The sequence below is a fragment of the Hemitrygon akajei genome, chromosome 6, assembly GCF_048418815.1.
Source record: "Hemitrygon akajei chromosome 6, sHemAka1.3, whole genome shotgun sequence".
NCBI lineage: Eukaryota > Metazoa > Chordata > Chondrichthyes > Myliobatiformes > Dasyatidae > Hemitrygon > Hemitrygon akajei.
Genome location: NC_133129.1, coordinates 175,070,509 through 175,085,700, shown reverse-complemented (window position 1 = coordinate 175,085,700; position 15,192 = coordinate 175,070,509). Strand labels below are relative to the sequence as shown.

Here is a 15,192-nt window from a genome sequence, read left to right as displayed (position 1 = left end):
AGATTGATATGAAAAAGTTGTCACTGGCTGAACGATTCCACAAGGCCATGTTTCATAAATGACTGTGGTAAATACTATAACGTTACTAAAAGCAATTCCAGGTTTATCAATGACTTTTAAATCCCTGAAGGATTTCTTTGCTATTTTGCCTCTCGAGCTGTTTGTTGTAATTGTTTAACATTTCACTGCTGGGAATTTATACTGTGGGCAACGCTTTTGCAATTTGATCTCCCTGCTTTGAAAACAGCTCGCGGGATGAGCAGTTGTGGCCTTCAGAGAATTGAATTGTGTAAGCTGACAACCCTGTGCTGCATTTGTTTCGGATGAGGCACGCGAGGAATGTTTTCCCTGCCCTCCTATGACGCTATTTGAATAGAATTCAGTTCTCCTATCCATCCCATTCTACCGTCATTAGACACAAATGATTGTTTTCCTACTTTATAAGTGCAAGACAAGTGTGCAGTGAAGCTCTGAAAATTTATTGACTCATATTCCTTGGAAGGAAAGTAGAAATCTTCCAGGTATATACAGAACATAGGTAGAACAGATAGGCAGGAGAATGTGATTGAGAGGGATAATAAATCAGCCATGATGAAATGGTGGAGCAGACTCCTTGGGCCAAATGGCCTAATTCTACTCCTATGCCATGTCATCTTATGATGACATAGAACCGCACAGTACAGGTCCTTCAACCCATGATATTCAGCTGACCTTTTAACCTACTTTAAGATCAATCTAACCCTTCCTGCTACATGGCCTTCCATTTTCTTATCATTCATGTGTCTACTTAAGAGGCTCTTAAATGGCTCCTAACGTACCTGCCTCTATCACCACCCCTGGCAGGGTGTTCCATGCACCTGTCATTCTCTGTGTAAATAAAAACCTCTCTAACAACCCACTACTTTCCTCTTAAAATTCATCTTAAAATTATGCCCCCTCATATTTGCCATTTCCATCCTGGAAAAAGTCTCTGGTTACCCACTCAATCTGTGCCTCATCTTCTACACAAGAGATGTTGAAATTCTACTTGGAGTTTCATTGTTTCTTCACCTCCACTCATTCAGATTCCTGGTGCTCTCCAGCGAGTAGCACAGAGGACCTCCTCTACTGCCTCACTGAAGCCAGGTGCCATTTGGAGGAACAGCACCTCATATTCTCTCTTGACAGTCTCCAATCTGATTTATCTAACGTCTGGTAACCATTCCCCACTGTTCCCTTTATTTTCAAAGATTCAAAAGTACACTTATTATCAAAGTATGTACACAGAATGCAAATCTAAGATTCGTCCTCCCGCAGGCACACACAAAACAAAGAAACAACATGGAACCCGTTCAAAGAAAACATCAAAGACTCAGAACGAAAAAAAGAACAAATTGTGCAAACAGCAAAAAACGAGTAAACAACACACAGAATATCAGACGGTTCAGTTTAGTTCAGTTCAGCACCGCGCTGCTAGCCAGTGCAGGCCACAAGGCCATTCTTCGCCAAAGTGCCCCAGACCGCGTTGATCATCCCAGTCAAACCATTCTAAAACAGCAAAAAAAACCTGAGTAACCAGAATCCAGGAACACATGCAACATGAACGTCATAGTCCTCCAAAACAAGTCCACAGCCTTTCCAATCAATGCTGGCAACATGGATCCCCAGACTCCTGCACTTTCCTCCGACAGCAGCTAGTGGAGGGAGCGAAAGGCTGGTCAAACACAGGCAGACAGCTCGGAAAACTCACCCGTCCTCCACTCTTATCCTCGTTAACTTCAACCTTGCTCAATGAGAAAGAAGCAACAGAGTCAGTCATAGGTTCATGCCCCGTCTCCAGGCTACCAGGCCGCACACTCCGCTCCAATCCTCATCAAACTCCCTTGGAGATAGCAAAGCAACTTATCCCCATCACCCCTTTCCACTCCCTCTTCCTTATGACCTGCTGATCACCTACACCTTCCTTCCTGATTTTCCCAACTTCCCTTTGTTCCATGGTCTACTTTCCTCTCCAGTCAGATTTCTTGTTCTTCAGCCCTCTGCTTCTTTGCTCTCCAGCCCTCTGCTTCTTTGCTCTCCTAGCTTCTCATAGCATTCCCTTCACCTGCCGCCCCCCACCCCAGCCTTCCTACCTCCCTCTCACTTGCATTTCATGTATCACCGCCCAGCTCATGCTGCCTCCCACACTTAGGATGCATCAGGAACACACAGTGAAGATAAAGGTTAGCTTTATTTGACACAAGTACAGCAAAACATCAAAAAGTACAGTGAAGTGCATAGTCTTTGCATCAAAGACTAATACAATCAGAGGTCTGTGTTGGGGGCAGCCTGGAGATGTTGCCACAAGATTGCATACCCACAAATCATTAACCCTAACCATATGTCTTCGGATTGTTGGAGGAAACCAAAGCACCTGGAGGAAACTCGTGGGGAGAAAGTCAATCTCGTGGTGCTGGGAATCGAACCTCAATCAGTGATCGCTGCTGCTGTAAAGCAATCCTGTTAACCATTGCACTACCATGACACACTACACAACATGGTGTTGTGTAATTGCCAGAAACACTGAACCGTCTCTCCAGCTATTGCTTACCACATCAGTCACTTCCTGCCACAGGCGTGAAAGACTGTAGCCCCCACATTGGCACCTCAGAGCCCACAAGAACAGAATGGAGGTCACTGAGTTCTTGATTCATGAGGGTATCAAAGTTTATGGGGAGGCAGCAGGAAATGAGGTTGAGAGAGAAAGTAAATCGGCCACGATCAAATGGCAGGGCAGACTCAAGGGGCTGAATGGCCCAATGCTGATCCTTTGTCTTATAGCCTTATGGTCTATAGTTCAGGCTCTTCCAAAATGGTAATTTAAGGCAAGTCCTCACAAATGCCGACGGATTGCCACTAAAAGACTCTGGTGCAGGTACTGCGCAGGAGTGACAGACAGTGATTCAACAGCTGCTTCCTGTGACATATTTACATCAGGTGCGCTTGCGATGCCCTTAGGTTGACAGCACCCCCTTCAAAGAGTGGCGGCCATCCTAGTGTAGAGACTCAGAGACTCCTTGTGTCTAGAAGTGAGAGTGAAGTCAGCAGTCCAGTAAGAGTTTATTGTGGTCTTTTTGCTGCCGGATTCGGTAGTGCGTGAGCCCCGAGGCATTGTGAGCCATCAGTGGGAGCTTGCAAGTGTAACACTCTGACAGGTCTGTCTACACCCACTGCAGACCCCGAATGTAGACCCAGTCTTTGCCTCATGGGGAAGAGAAGCCAGAGGATGAGAGGATGTGAAAGAAAGTAGATCATATGTTATGGAGTTTGGATGGAATCGAGGCATCAAAGTTTATTATTATCAGAGTACATACATGTCACCACCTATAACCCTGACAATCTTTTTCTGCAGGCACACTTAGCAAATCTATAGAACGGTAACTGCAAACAAACTGTGCAAATGCAGATGATAATAAATAGCAATAAATAACAAAAATGAATAACAAGATAAAAGTTCTTAAATGAGTGTAGTTATCCCCTTTTGTTCAGGGGTCTGATGGTTGAGAGGCACTAACTGTTCTTGAACCTGGTGGTGTGAGTCCTGAGGCACTGGTACCTTCTGCCTGATGGCAGCCGTGAGGAAAGAGCATGGCCTGGGTGGTGAGGATCTTTTATGTGGAGTCACCATTAGCTGACGAGGTGGAAGTGGCAATAAGCTTCTGGGACTGTTGAAGTCAGTGGGGATGAAGCCTTTTCTTTTGTTGTATTTCAAAAATAGGCTTTATTCATGATTTTTTAAAAAAACATACAAAGCAGGAAACAATGCAGAAACACTTCTGTGTTCATGGTCATTATATTCGGCTGTCATCATCATCATGTGTCCTGTTGTATAACATGGGCGAGCGTGGTCTTGACCATGAATGTTCTTGGCAAATTTCTCTACAGAAGTAGTGTGCTATCGCCGTCTTCTGGACAAAATGAGTGACCCCATCCATTATAAATACTCTTCAGAGATTGTCTGCCTGGCACCAGTATTAGCATACCCAGGAATTGTGATATGCACCAGCTGCTCCTTTGGCTTCACCTGACCCTGATCGAGGGGCTAAGCAGGTGCTGCACCCTGCCTAAGGGTGGCCTGCAGGCTAGTGGAGGGAAGGAGCGCCTTACACCTCCTTCGTATCTCCACCCCACCACCCAACATTCAGTAGTATAAACTTAAAAAAAACAAATGTAGCACCATGCTGTTCACATGACTCCCCGGGGTATTATCCCTTTCATTATTCAGGGACTTCCCCACCTGATTCGTAGTGTCAAGATAATGGAAAGAGTTAATTTAGACTATGGTCCTTCACCATGGAGGCTCAGCATTGGCTGCACCAAGCTTCACTGCATTGTTCAGCATGTGTTCCTGCACCCGGAGTCAGGCAGTTTGCAGGATTCCCTTACAGATCTTTCGCAGTGCTGGAAAGCCAACAACTTTCCGGCAGACCAAAGAAATCTTTCATCAAGTTGATGACCTTCCAGCAGCACTTGATGTCTGCCTTGGTATGTGTCCCTGGCAGCAGCCCTTAGATCAGAGAGATATCCCTGCTGGAGATGACAGGTACACAGATATTTGAATCCATATCCACACCTACCTTATAAATCAACAGTATGCAAAGAGATGAGTGACTGTCTCATCACCGCTGCAACTGTCCCGAGGGCAGAATGCATTGGGAATGATGTCAAATGTACTGGAAAGATCTGACTCAATACAAGGCCTGGCTAAGCTTCTGTTAGACAGTCCACAGGGCAACAATGACAGCAGTCACCACAGTTCAATTCCCACCACAGCCTGTCATGAGTTTGTCTGCTCACCCCATGACCGTGTGGGTTTCTTCTGGGTGCACCAGTTTCCCCCCACATTCCAAAGGCATATGGTTAGGGTTAGTGAGTGTGGGCATTCTATGTTGGCACTGGAAGCATGGGGACATTTGTGGGCTGCCCAATACAATCCTCACTGATTTGATTTCACTGTGCATTTCAATGTACATGTGACAAATAAGGCTAATTTTTAATCTTCATCTAAGGAGGACTGAGGAGGTTTGGAGACAGCCTTTTGAATGATAAGAGCTGGAGTTTTATTGCCTTTGAGTGTCGAGGCTAAGTATTTAGATTCTCTCTTCTTGAAAGTGGTCATTGCTCAGAACTTGGGAACATTAGTTATCCACCTCTGCCTGAATGTTTTCAAGGTCCCACTGCACACAGGCCTGGACTACTTCAATTACTGAGTTGTCAGTGCAATTGAACAGCATGCATTCTTCAGTAAATATCCCCACTTCTTTCCTGATGATGGGAGGATGATTATTGATGATGCAGCTGAAGATGATTGGCCTTAACTTACCATTTCAAAATGGAGTATAAGACCATAAGGCTATAAAATATTAGATCAGGATTACGCCATATGACTCAACTGTGCTCTGCCATTCCATCATGGCTGATTTATTTTCCATCGCCATCCTTCTCCCCGTAACCTTTGACACCCTTAGTAATCAAGAACCTATCAACCTCTGCTTCAAATATACCCAATGACGTAGCCTCTACAGCCATCTGTGGCAATGAATTTGATAGATTCACCACTCCCTGGCTAAAGAAATTAATCCTCATCTCTGTATGTCCATGTATTCTGAGACAGTGCCCCCTGGGTCTAGGCTCTCCCACTAATGGAAACATCCTCCCCAAGCCCACTCTGCCTAGGCCTTTATAGATGTCCATGTTTAATCGTAGGCATCATGAACGTTTTATCATTTATCAATTACTTTCTAAAATTTCTGTTCCAATAGCTATGTGGCAGCATGTTGTGCAGAGTCAGCTCCTACAACAAGCAGATAATCAGTCTCAGTAATGATGGGTGAGAGATGTGTAGTCTAGGACATCAGATATAACTTGTGGGTTCTAATAATGCGCTGGGACCTTTTAAGTCTATTTAGAGGGTCAGGATGATTGAACTCTGTCATGAGAATCTTCTCAGGAGTATGTCTAGATTTCCACATTCAAGTCACTGGCCACCAATTTTTATTTATTTATTCAGCAATACCACGAAGAGTAAGCCCTTCCAGCCCTTCAAGATAAGCCAACCCAGCAATCCCACAACCTGATTAATCATAACCTAGTCATGGGACAATCTACAATGACCGATTAACCTACCCAGTACATCTTGGACTATGGGAGGAAACTGGAGAAAACCCACGCATTCCACGGAGAGGGCATACAGAGACTCCTTGCAGAAAGGTGCTGGAATTGACCTCCAAGCTCCAGATCACCCCGAGTTGTAATAAAGTTGAGCTAACCGTTATGTTACCATAGTGCTCCATTTGGTCACACCTGACTTTGAAATGTGGATGTTGCTGTGTGGCTCAAATAATTGGGGGAGGGATAGGGGCCAAAGGTTTGGGGCAGAGGATGGAGACTAAAGAATAGTGAGAGAAGGAGAGGGGATGGGGACTAAAGACTAGGGGGAGAGGATAGGGACTAAAATTTTAGGAGAGCGTCTGGGATGAAAGGAGAGTCAGTTGATGTAGTTTACTGGGATTTTCAGAAGGCCTTTGACAATATGTCACACATGAAGCTGCTAAATGAGATAAGAGCCCATGGTATTACAGGAAAGGTACTAGATGCATGGAAGATTGGCTCTTTAGCAGAAAGCAAACAGTACCTTCCAGTCAAGATGGCACCAGCAAACAACGATTCCTCGGGTGACATCTTCCAGATAGCCAATCTCTTCAGTTATTTCACTTTCTCTATGTCTTCTGCTTGTTCTTTTTGTCTTGTTTGTGTTTTGGAAACTGTTGGATCCTGTGGCATGCAGTTTGGAGTTCTATCGAATGATCTAGAGCTCTGCCGTCTCTGGAGAGGACCAACAGCACATGTTGCTTTGTGGAGAAGACCAAGAGCATGCGCTGCTTCATGGAGAAGACCAGAGACGGGGCGCAGGGTCATGAACGACTCCATTTTGAAACATCAAGGAAGATTGAAGCATCGAGGCAAAGGAGGAGGATGTCAGCAGTCACTCTCCATGGAGACCACAGGGTCAATGGCGGTCGGCAGCATTCAGACCTGGCGTGGTGGTCGCTCTTCATGAAAGGATTGAGTTTGTACGGCTGCTCTCCTCGTTGCTGACTTAAGGATGCTTTTGAAATTCTGAGATACAGTACATGTGATTATTGGACTATAGTTTATATTGGTCTCCTTTAGTCTTGGTGTTTTCTTCCTTGTTGCTGATTGGTGGGTGAGTAGTATGTTACTCGTTGTGTGGGGAGGAGTTGGGGATTTGGGGTCTGATGTTCTTGTTGGTGGTTTTTGTGTGGGTGATCTATTAGTCTTTAATGTGTGAGAGAAGGGGTTGGGGGTTTGATGCTAGAGCGGAGTTTGGGGTTTGTGAATTTGTTTCTTTTTTTCCCTTCTCATGTGGGGTGGGGAGGGTTGATACATTTTATTTCAACAACTTCCATGTTTTTCTGTATTTCACGGCTATCTGGAGAAGATGAATATCAGTGTTGTATTGTACATGCACACTTTGACAATAAAACAAATCTTTGAATCTGTGAGTGGGCATAGATGGAATCCACTAGTCAGCTGAAGTGTCTAGTGAATTTCCACGAGGGTCAATGTTGGGTCTACTACTTTTCACATTATATGTCAGTAGGATGATCGAATTCATCGCTTTGAGGCCAAGTTTACAGGTGATACAAAGACACGTCAGGGACAGGTAGTGCTGAGGAAACAGGGAGTCTGCAGAGGGAATTGCAGAATTGGCAAAAAAAAGTGGCAAATGTAGGCCATGCGTTTTGGTAATGGAATAAAGGTGTAGACTGCTGTCTAAACAAGGAGCAATTTCAGAAATCAGGTGCAAAGGGACCTGGCAGTCCTCATGAAGGATTCTTGCTGATTGAGTCAGTAATGAGGAAGGTGATTACAATGTTAGCATTAATTTTGAGAGGAGTACAATATAAAAGCAAGAATGTAATGCTAAGACTTTCTATGATGTTGTTTAGACAACATTCAGAGTATTGTGGGCATCTTTGGGGCCCAGGTCCAAGAAGTGACATGTTGGAGTGGGGTCAGATGACAATGATGCCGGGGATGAAAGGGTTAATGGGTGAGAAGCATTTGATTGCTCTGGGCCTGTAATTGCTGGGGTTTAAAAGAATGGGGAGGGAGGATCTCACTGAAACCTATTGAATATTAATATGCCTGGAGAGAGTGAACGTGAAGAGGATGTTTCAAATAATGGGCGTAAAAGGACATCCCTTTGGAATGAAGATGAGGTGGAATCTCAAGAACGTCAAAGGATTCAGGGAAAAGGCAGGAGAATAGAATTGAGAGGGAAAATAAATCAGTTATGATTGAATGTTGGAGCAGACTAAATAAACTGAAAGGTCTACTTCTGATCCTATGTCTTACAGTACTATGGCAGGAATGGAGTTAAAGATGCCTTTGACTCCTTTGGTGAACTTCTGCAGGATGAGAATAGTGGAAGAATTGTCAACATGTCAGGTCAAAACCAAGTGGTTTTGAAGCCCTGCTCGACTCGCTGAACTCCTCCAGCAGATTGTTTGTTGCTCAAGATTCCAGCATCTGAAGTCTTCTGAAGTCTCACATCGCTTTATTTACTTGCCAGTGCAGACTTTCATGTCCAGTTCACATGACAGATTAGCAGAGGAATGAATGAGTATTAACTATTTCTTAATGCTACCCTTGTCAGTTGTGAATATATCAGAGGGGAAATAAAGCCTGAAGTTGGGCAATTGCTCTGCCCAAGGCTGCAAGAAATTGCAGAGTTCTGGGTACAGCTCAATCCATCACAAAAGTCAGCCTCCCCTCCATGGACTCTGCCTACACTTTTTACTGACTTGGAAAACCAGCCAGCATAATCATAGACCATTCCCACCTCGGACAGTGTGGGCAGCACTGTAGCGTAGTGGTTAGCACAACGCTTTACAGTACAGGCAACCAGGGTTCAATTCCCACCGCTACCTGTAAGGAATCTGTACGTTCTCCCCGTGACTGTGTGGGTTTCTTACGCATGATCTGGTTTCCTTCCACAGTCGAAAGACATACCAGTTGGTAGGTTAATGAGTCGCTGTAAATTGTCCCGTGCAAAGGCTAGGATTAAATCAGAGCCTTGAAAACACGGACCACCAGGCTCAAGGACAGCTTCTATCCCACTGTTATCAGACTACGGAATGGAGGTCTTGTTCTTTAAGGATGAACTCTTCACTTCGCGATTTACAATACTTCATTGTGGCCATTGCACATTATCGTCTATCTGCATTGCACTTCCTATCTGACTGTAACACCATACTCTGCATTCTGTTATTGCTTTTCTCTTATACCAGCATAAAGCACTTTTGTTTTGAAATGGCATGCAGAACTGATGTTTTTCACTGTATCCCTGTATGTCAGTAATAAACAAATACCAGCAAATGAATTCCTCTATCCTTGCCTTTTTTCACTTCTGGGATTGAGTTCTCTGGTTCAGAATGATGTTACAGTTTAATTCCTGGATGGAGTTTCATCACTTCTACACCTGCTCTGCTAATTTTTCCATTTAAAAGCTCTTAGCAATGAAGTACTACCTTTCCTCTGTAGAGCACCTGTAATTTATGCTTCCATCTATTTTTTGCCTGTGTTGCTGCAGCTAACTGTTCTAGTGCCACTACTGAAGATTAGGCATCCTTACTTCATTACTTATCCCAGTGATCATTGGAACAGCTTTGAGATTGTGTTTCTGTCAAGGTTTAATCCTGTAGCGAGCCATTTATTGTCACCTCGTCACCTAACGCCCACCCAGTCCACTTGATGAAATCATGGTCTATTGTCATTCATTCTAAACACTGGGCTTCATTTATCCTCCCATCCAGACCCTTAATTTTACCTGCTGCCTTAGCTTTCTTCTCTCAGATTGTCAAGTCGACCAGCTTCACTTGTTCAAAATAGCAGATCATTATCTAAAATAAAAGGACCCTGTCTCTTCATCACATGAAAGCTCAAAGTCGTCACTGGTCATTTTGTTTAAATTACCTTGCAAAGTGACTTGTATTTAATGGTTACTGCCTCCCACTTGCTCATTCCTGATTTCAATATTGAACTGGCCTGTTTCCAGTAGTCACTATAGCACGATTAGCTTGGTTATTGCAGTCAAAATCACCTGCTGATGACCCGGTCAGAACTTCGTCTGGTTGCCTGAAGTGTATTCCATATCATAGCTGGAATCTGCAGTGTCTGCAACTTTTATTATTTGTTCATTGACGTTGTTAACGAGCTGGCATATTGTCTGACTCCCAATGCCACTGTGTAGGAGAGCCAATTTAATCAATCACAGCAGTCTTTCAGGTGAAGGTGCTCCCACTGTTGGTTAAGGAGCCCTCAGATTTAGGCCCAGCAACAATGAAGGTGCAGCGATATACTTGCAGGCCGGAATGTTTTGCAGCTGGGTGGGGAACCTGCGGAAGGTGGTAGGTCTTCCTTCATGCTGAGAGAGGTTTGTAAGACATTGTCCAAGGTCTATCTCAATGTCGAGATCTATCTCTTTCATACCTGTTACTCTAAGTAGATGGAGGTTTGAAAGGTGTTGTCTTAGCACTGTCTTGTGTTTTGTTGCCACAAATGGTTCAGGATCTACACCAGATGTACCCAACCTGTAGTCCATGGACCCCTAGCTTAATGGTATTGGTCCATGGCATTAAAAATGTTTGGGAACCCCTGTTGTATACTATCTATTTAGTAGAAATATGTGTAGGATTATCATTAAAGATAAATCATACAGAAGAAGGATTTCAGAAATTTCTGTTATCAGTCATCCAAACAATGAGGCAGGTATACAGTATGAGGTGAACACACACACAAGGTGCCAGAGGAATTCAGGAGGTCAGGCAGTATCGTCAATGTTTCGGGCTGAGACCCTTCATCACAACTTGAGATGAAGGGAGAACGACCAAAATAGGAAGATTGGAGGGGTGGAGAGAAAGGAGTACATTCTGGCAGGTGATTGTGAAGCCAGGTGAGGGGGGGATGAAGTAAGACGCTATGAGGTTCCCCCTTCCGCCTTCCTCTCCAGTCCTGATAAACATCAACATTTTATTCCTTTCCCTACATGCTGCCTAACCTGCTGAATTCCTCCAGCACCTTGTGTGTGTTCCTCAAGATTTCTAGTAGCTGTAGAATCTCTTGTGTTTAAGACATATCAAGTGAACTGTTAGCAGAGTGCCTACACAATCCCCAGCTCCACACCCAGAAAGACCACTTACAAAACTGCCTCCTTACTTTATCAGTTTTTCGTTTTTTCATTGATTCTGTTGTGTTTATTTGTTCTATGGTGAATGCCTGCAAGCAAGTGAATCTCAAGGTAGTATATATATACTTGGATAATAAATTTACTTGAACTTTGATCAGTATATTTCTTGAGTTATCCGTACTGCTAAGCTCATCACTGCTCATGGGACTCGCTGTAGAGGAATAAAATGAACAGTAAAATGCCCAAATTTCCTTTCCGGATAGAATAGTGTGACATTAACATTTACTTCACAAACATGTTGCCATGTGCAAGAGGAGGAATGCTGTAGATCTGTGCTGTAAACCACTGTTGTTTTATTTACGTTTTTGATCTCGTGCAGGTCAATAATGAAAACGTCGTGAAGGTCGGCCACAGGCAAGTGGTGAACATGATTCGTCAGGGAGGAAATCACTTGGTGTTGAAAGTCGTCACCGTAAGCAGAAATATGGATCCAGAAGATACAGCTCGAAAGAAAGGTACCGATTTAGTAGTACACTGGATCATACAGTACTTGTTGAGCAGTGTATCCTTATTGATCTAGTTGACTTCTGTTTATGCATCATCTGTCCTTCATTCTCTTCTTACACTGTCTGACCATATCAATGGATTCCTTTTTCCCTCATTTTAAGTTCAAGTTCAAATGTATTGTCAATCTATTATATGCCTGTATGCCACCAAATGGAACAATGTTCGTCCGTAGCAAGGTGCACCACACAGTGCATATAAGTAAAACACAGCACGTAAAGTAATACAGGCTGAGCACCCCTTATCCAAGTATCCAAATTCCGGAAACTTCCAAAATCCAACATTTTTTGAGCGCTGGCATGACAGCACAAAAGGAAAACCGCACAAGGCACTGGGAAGGTTCCCAGGCAATATGCAGGTCTCTGCACACCACAGACAGTTCTGAAAAGTGACCTCTGATTTATGTTTGTCCATAACATAGAAAGTCAGGTTGTTGAATTCAGGGAGTGTCCTGATGCTGTTGTACTGCTTTTGTTACCCTGCACAGATTATATTTTCATTATGTTAATGGCATCTCATAATTTTTACTGTTAGGTACATCTGTGTGCTGGGCAAGTGTAACACAAAGACTGCTAGCCAATAACACATCAATTCAGAGTCGTGAATTATGCTGATGCCAAACAGACACTGACTATCCACCTGAGGTAGTGACAGCTTACCATTCTGATGGTTCAATGTACACATTGTTTCATGCACAAAATTATTTAAAATAAGATTTTAATATGTAATATAAATGGATTTTGTATTTAGACTTGGCTATCTCCAAGTTATCTTACTGTGTAGATGCAAATATTCCAAAATCCAAAAATATCTAAAATCCAAAACACTTCTGGCTGCAAGCATTTCGGATAAGGGAAGCTCACCCTGTATTACCATAAATAAATTAACAAATAATAAAATGTATTCTAGAAGATTGATATTTGGCATAAGGTGCGTTCATGACCCAAGTTAAAAAGTAAACAGTATAATACTACCGGTGCTTCATTTATGTTGACACCTGGTGGTGACAGGGAGTTCAGTAATCTTGCAGCCTGGGGGAAGAAGCTGTTTCCAAGCCTAACAGTCTTCGTCCTAATGCTATGGTACCTCCTGCCTGATGGTAAGAGAATGTTGGCCAATAGGAGGGATTATTGACAACGCTAAAGGCCCTGCCTACACAGTGCTCCTGATAAATATCTCGGATGGGTGGAATATTAATGCCTAAATGTCTTTTTGCCTTAACTGCTGTAATGTGCTGGCATGTTCCACGTTGGTAAAGAACTTGATCCTAAATCTTCCAAACCCCATTCTCAAGGAAGAAATTATTGCCAATTCCATACCATCAGATCTGGCCCTAACTTTTAAAGCCCTCTGTCAGTTCACCCTTTGCCGACTGATGAATTAATAAAATTTATATCTTCATTCAAATTAGGTGAAAACTGTTATCACAATTTTTCATTCAGTAGATAAAATGATTTCTGAAGTATTTGTTTTAAACTGAAAGGAATAAGTAAATATGTTTGTGTGACATCGTTCTGAAAAATTATTAAGTTTTCTGAATATGTTGATTTTGATGATTTTGTCATTTGGTACAAATAGAAGTCAGCAGTCAATGCATCTAGTGTTTTTCCATATTTTGTTTAGTTTTTTTAACTCATTCCATAAATAGCCTTACTCTGCTCTGACAGTATGGCTGAATGGCCTAATTCTGCTCTTATATCTTATGGTCAGTGTTAAAGGCACATAAATGTTATTCATAACAATATCTGGCAGAAATCAAAGACCCCAGCCGTGGATTGAACCATGGGTCTGGACATCAGTACTATGTCCTCTGCGATCTAGCACTCTTGTACACTGCTTGTCTCCTTGTGAGGATGCATACACCCAGTGAGCTCAGCCCCCTGCTTGTCAAATTTTGGCAAGTGCCACAGACAACCTGTTAGAATAGCTCACCAAATGTGCAGTAAAACAGGCGGGTTATAAAAAATGCCTGAGAGGAAGAGAGACTCAGAAAGGTTTAGGGAGAGTGGCCCAGAACAGAAGGAGCTGGATAGTTGAAGGCATGGATGCCTGTAATCGCAGAGTCACACAGAGCAGAATCAAAACCCACCAACTCCACACAAACCATCAAACGTCTATCTACACTAATCCCATATTCAGAGGCCTCCAATGGTCAGAGTTGACAACGGATGGTGCAACCCAGCTATCTAGAAATGCAAGCCAAGATAGTACAATATGGGGAGTAAGCTTTTGCTCATGTAGTAGGCTCCCCCTTTCCACGCTTCCGATGAAGCCAAAGTAACGGCAGAGACTGATACAGTTTGGTATCAGTGGCATAGTAGGAGCTGCCAGCCAGCATTGAACTCAATGTAGGACGACCTTAGCAACTCCAGCTCCAGATTTTTCTTCAGAATTTACTCCCAAAGCCTTCCCCATTCGAGGATATAGCCACAAGGTAGCAGAGTTTTGAGATCATATTTTTCTTTCTCCTAGATGAGCTGGCAACCATGGCTGATGAGCCCCATCTGCCCATCTGATTGGTTTTAAGGCACCAGTAAACCACCTTTGTCCCTTCTCCTGTCAGTTCAAAACAGTTGGACTGGGCCTAGTAGCTAAAGCATACATGAAAGCCAGGAGCTGGTCTATGGTTGTCAGTGGATATCTGCGATACCTACCATTTGAGAGCATTTAATTGGTAAGGGAAGCTTTCCCCACGACCCTAACACTGGCTATGGCAAGGAGCCAGCCAGATTTTCCATATATACACTGAGGACAAGTTCCAGTAGCCAGTTAATCTCTTTAAAACAACCATATGCTGGAAGCCCACAGGAACACAGTTAGAACATGCAAACTCCACCCAGACGTCATCCAGGGTAGCGATAACTCCCAGTCTGGCGGAGCTCCACTCGTTGTGCCACTGTGATAACCTCAGTGGACCTCCGAATACCCAAAGGGCCATGCCTTGAGGATTATAGTGATGTAGTTCTAAGAAGGGTTACGAAGATCGCAAATGGAAAGAAGATGAAGTCATTAAATACCAGGGGAAAACAACAGTCTTAACATGCACATCAATTTCTCTGACCTCCTGTAATTTCTCTCTCCCTCCTTTTCCACTCCCCATTCTGGCTCCCTTCTTACATCACTTCCCTCAGGTGCCCCTCCTTCCCTTTCTCCCATGGTTCACTGTCGTCTCTGATCAGATTCCTTCTTCATCTCTTTACCATTTCCACCTATCAACTCCCAATTTCTCACTTTGTACCCTGCCCCTGCACACCCCCCACTCACCTTACCCATCACCTATCACCCACCAGCTTCAGCTCCTTCACTTCCCACCACCTTCCTATTCTGGCTTCTTCCCCCTTCCTTTCCAGTCCTGACAAATGGTTTGGGTCCCTTATCTTAGAAAGTATGTACTG

The 15,192-nt window shown here is 43.5% G+C and overlaps 1 protein-coding gene across 3 annotated transcripts in view; it reads left to right on the top strand.

Annotated features, from left to right (window-relative positions):
• Window positions 1-15,192, top strand: part of shank2b (SH3 and multiple ankyrin repeat domains 2b) — a 1,185,964-nt gene that overhangs the window by 1,059,280 nt on the left and 111,492 nt on the right. For all 3 annotated transcript variants that reach the window (XM_073049802.1, XM_073049805.1, XM_073049804.1), the window contains one exon: window positions 11,613-11,748. In XM_073049802.1, the coding sequence (XP_072905903.1) occupies window positions 11,613-11,748 (136 nt within the window). The remainder of the gene's footprint in view (window positions 1-11,612; window positions 11,749-15,192) is intronic.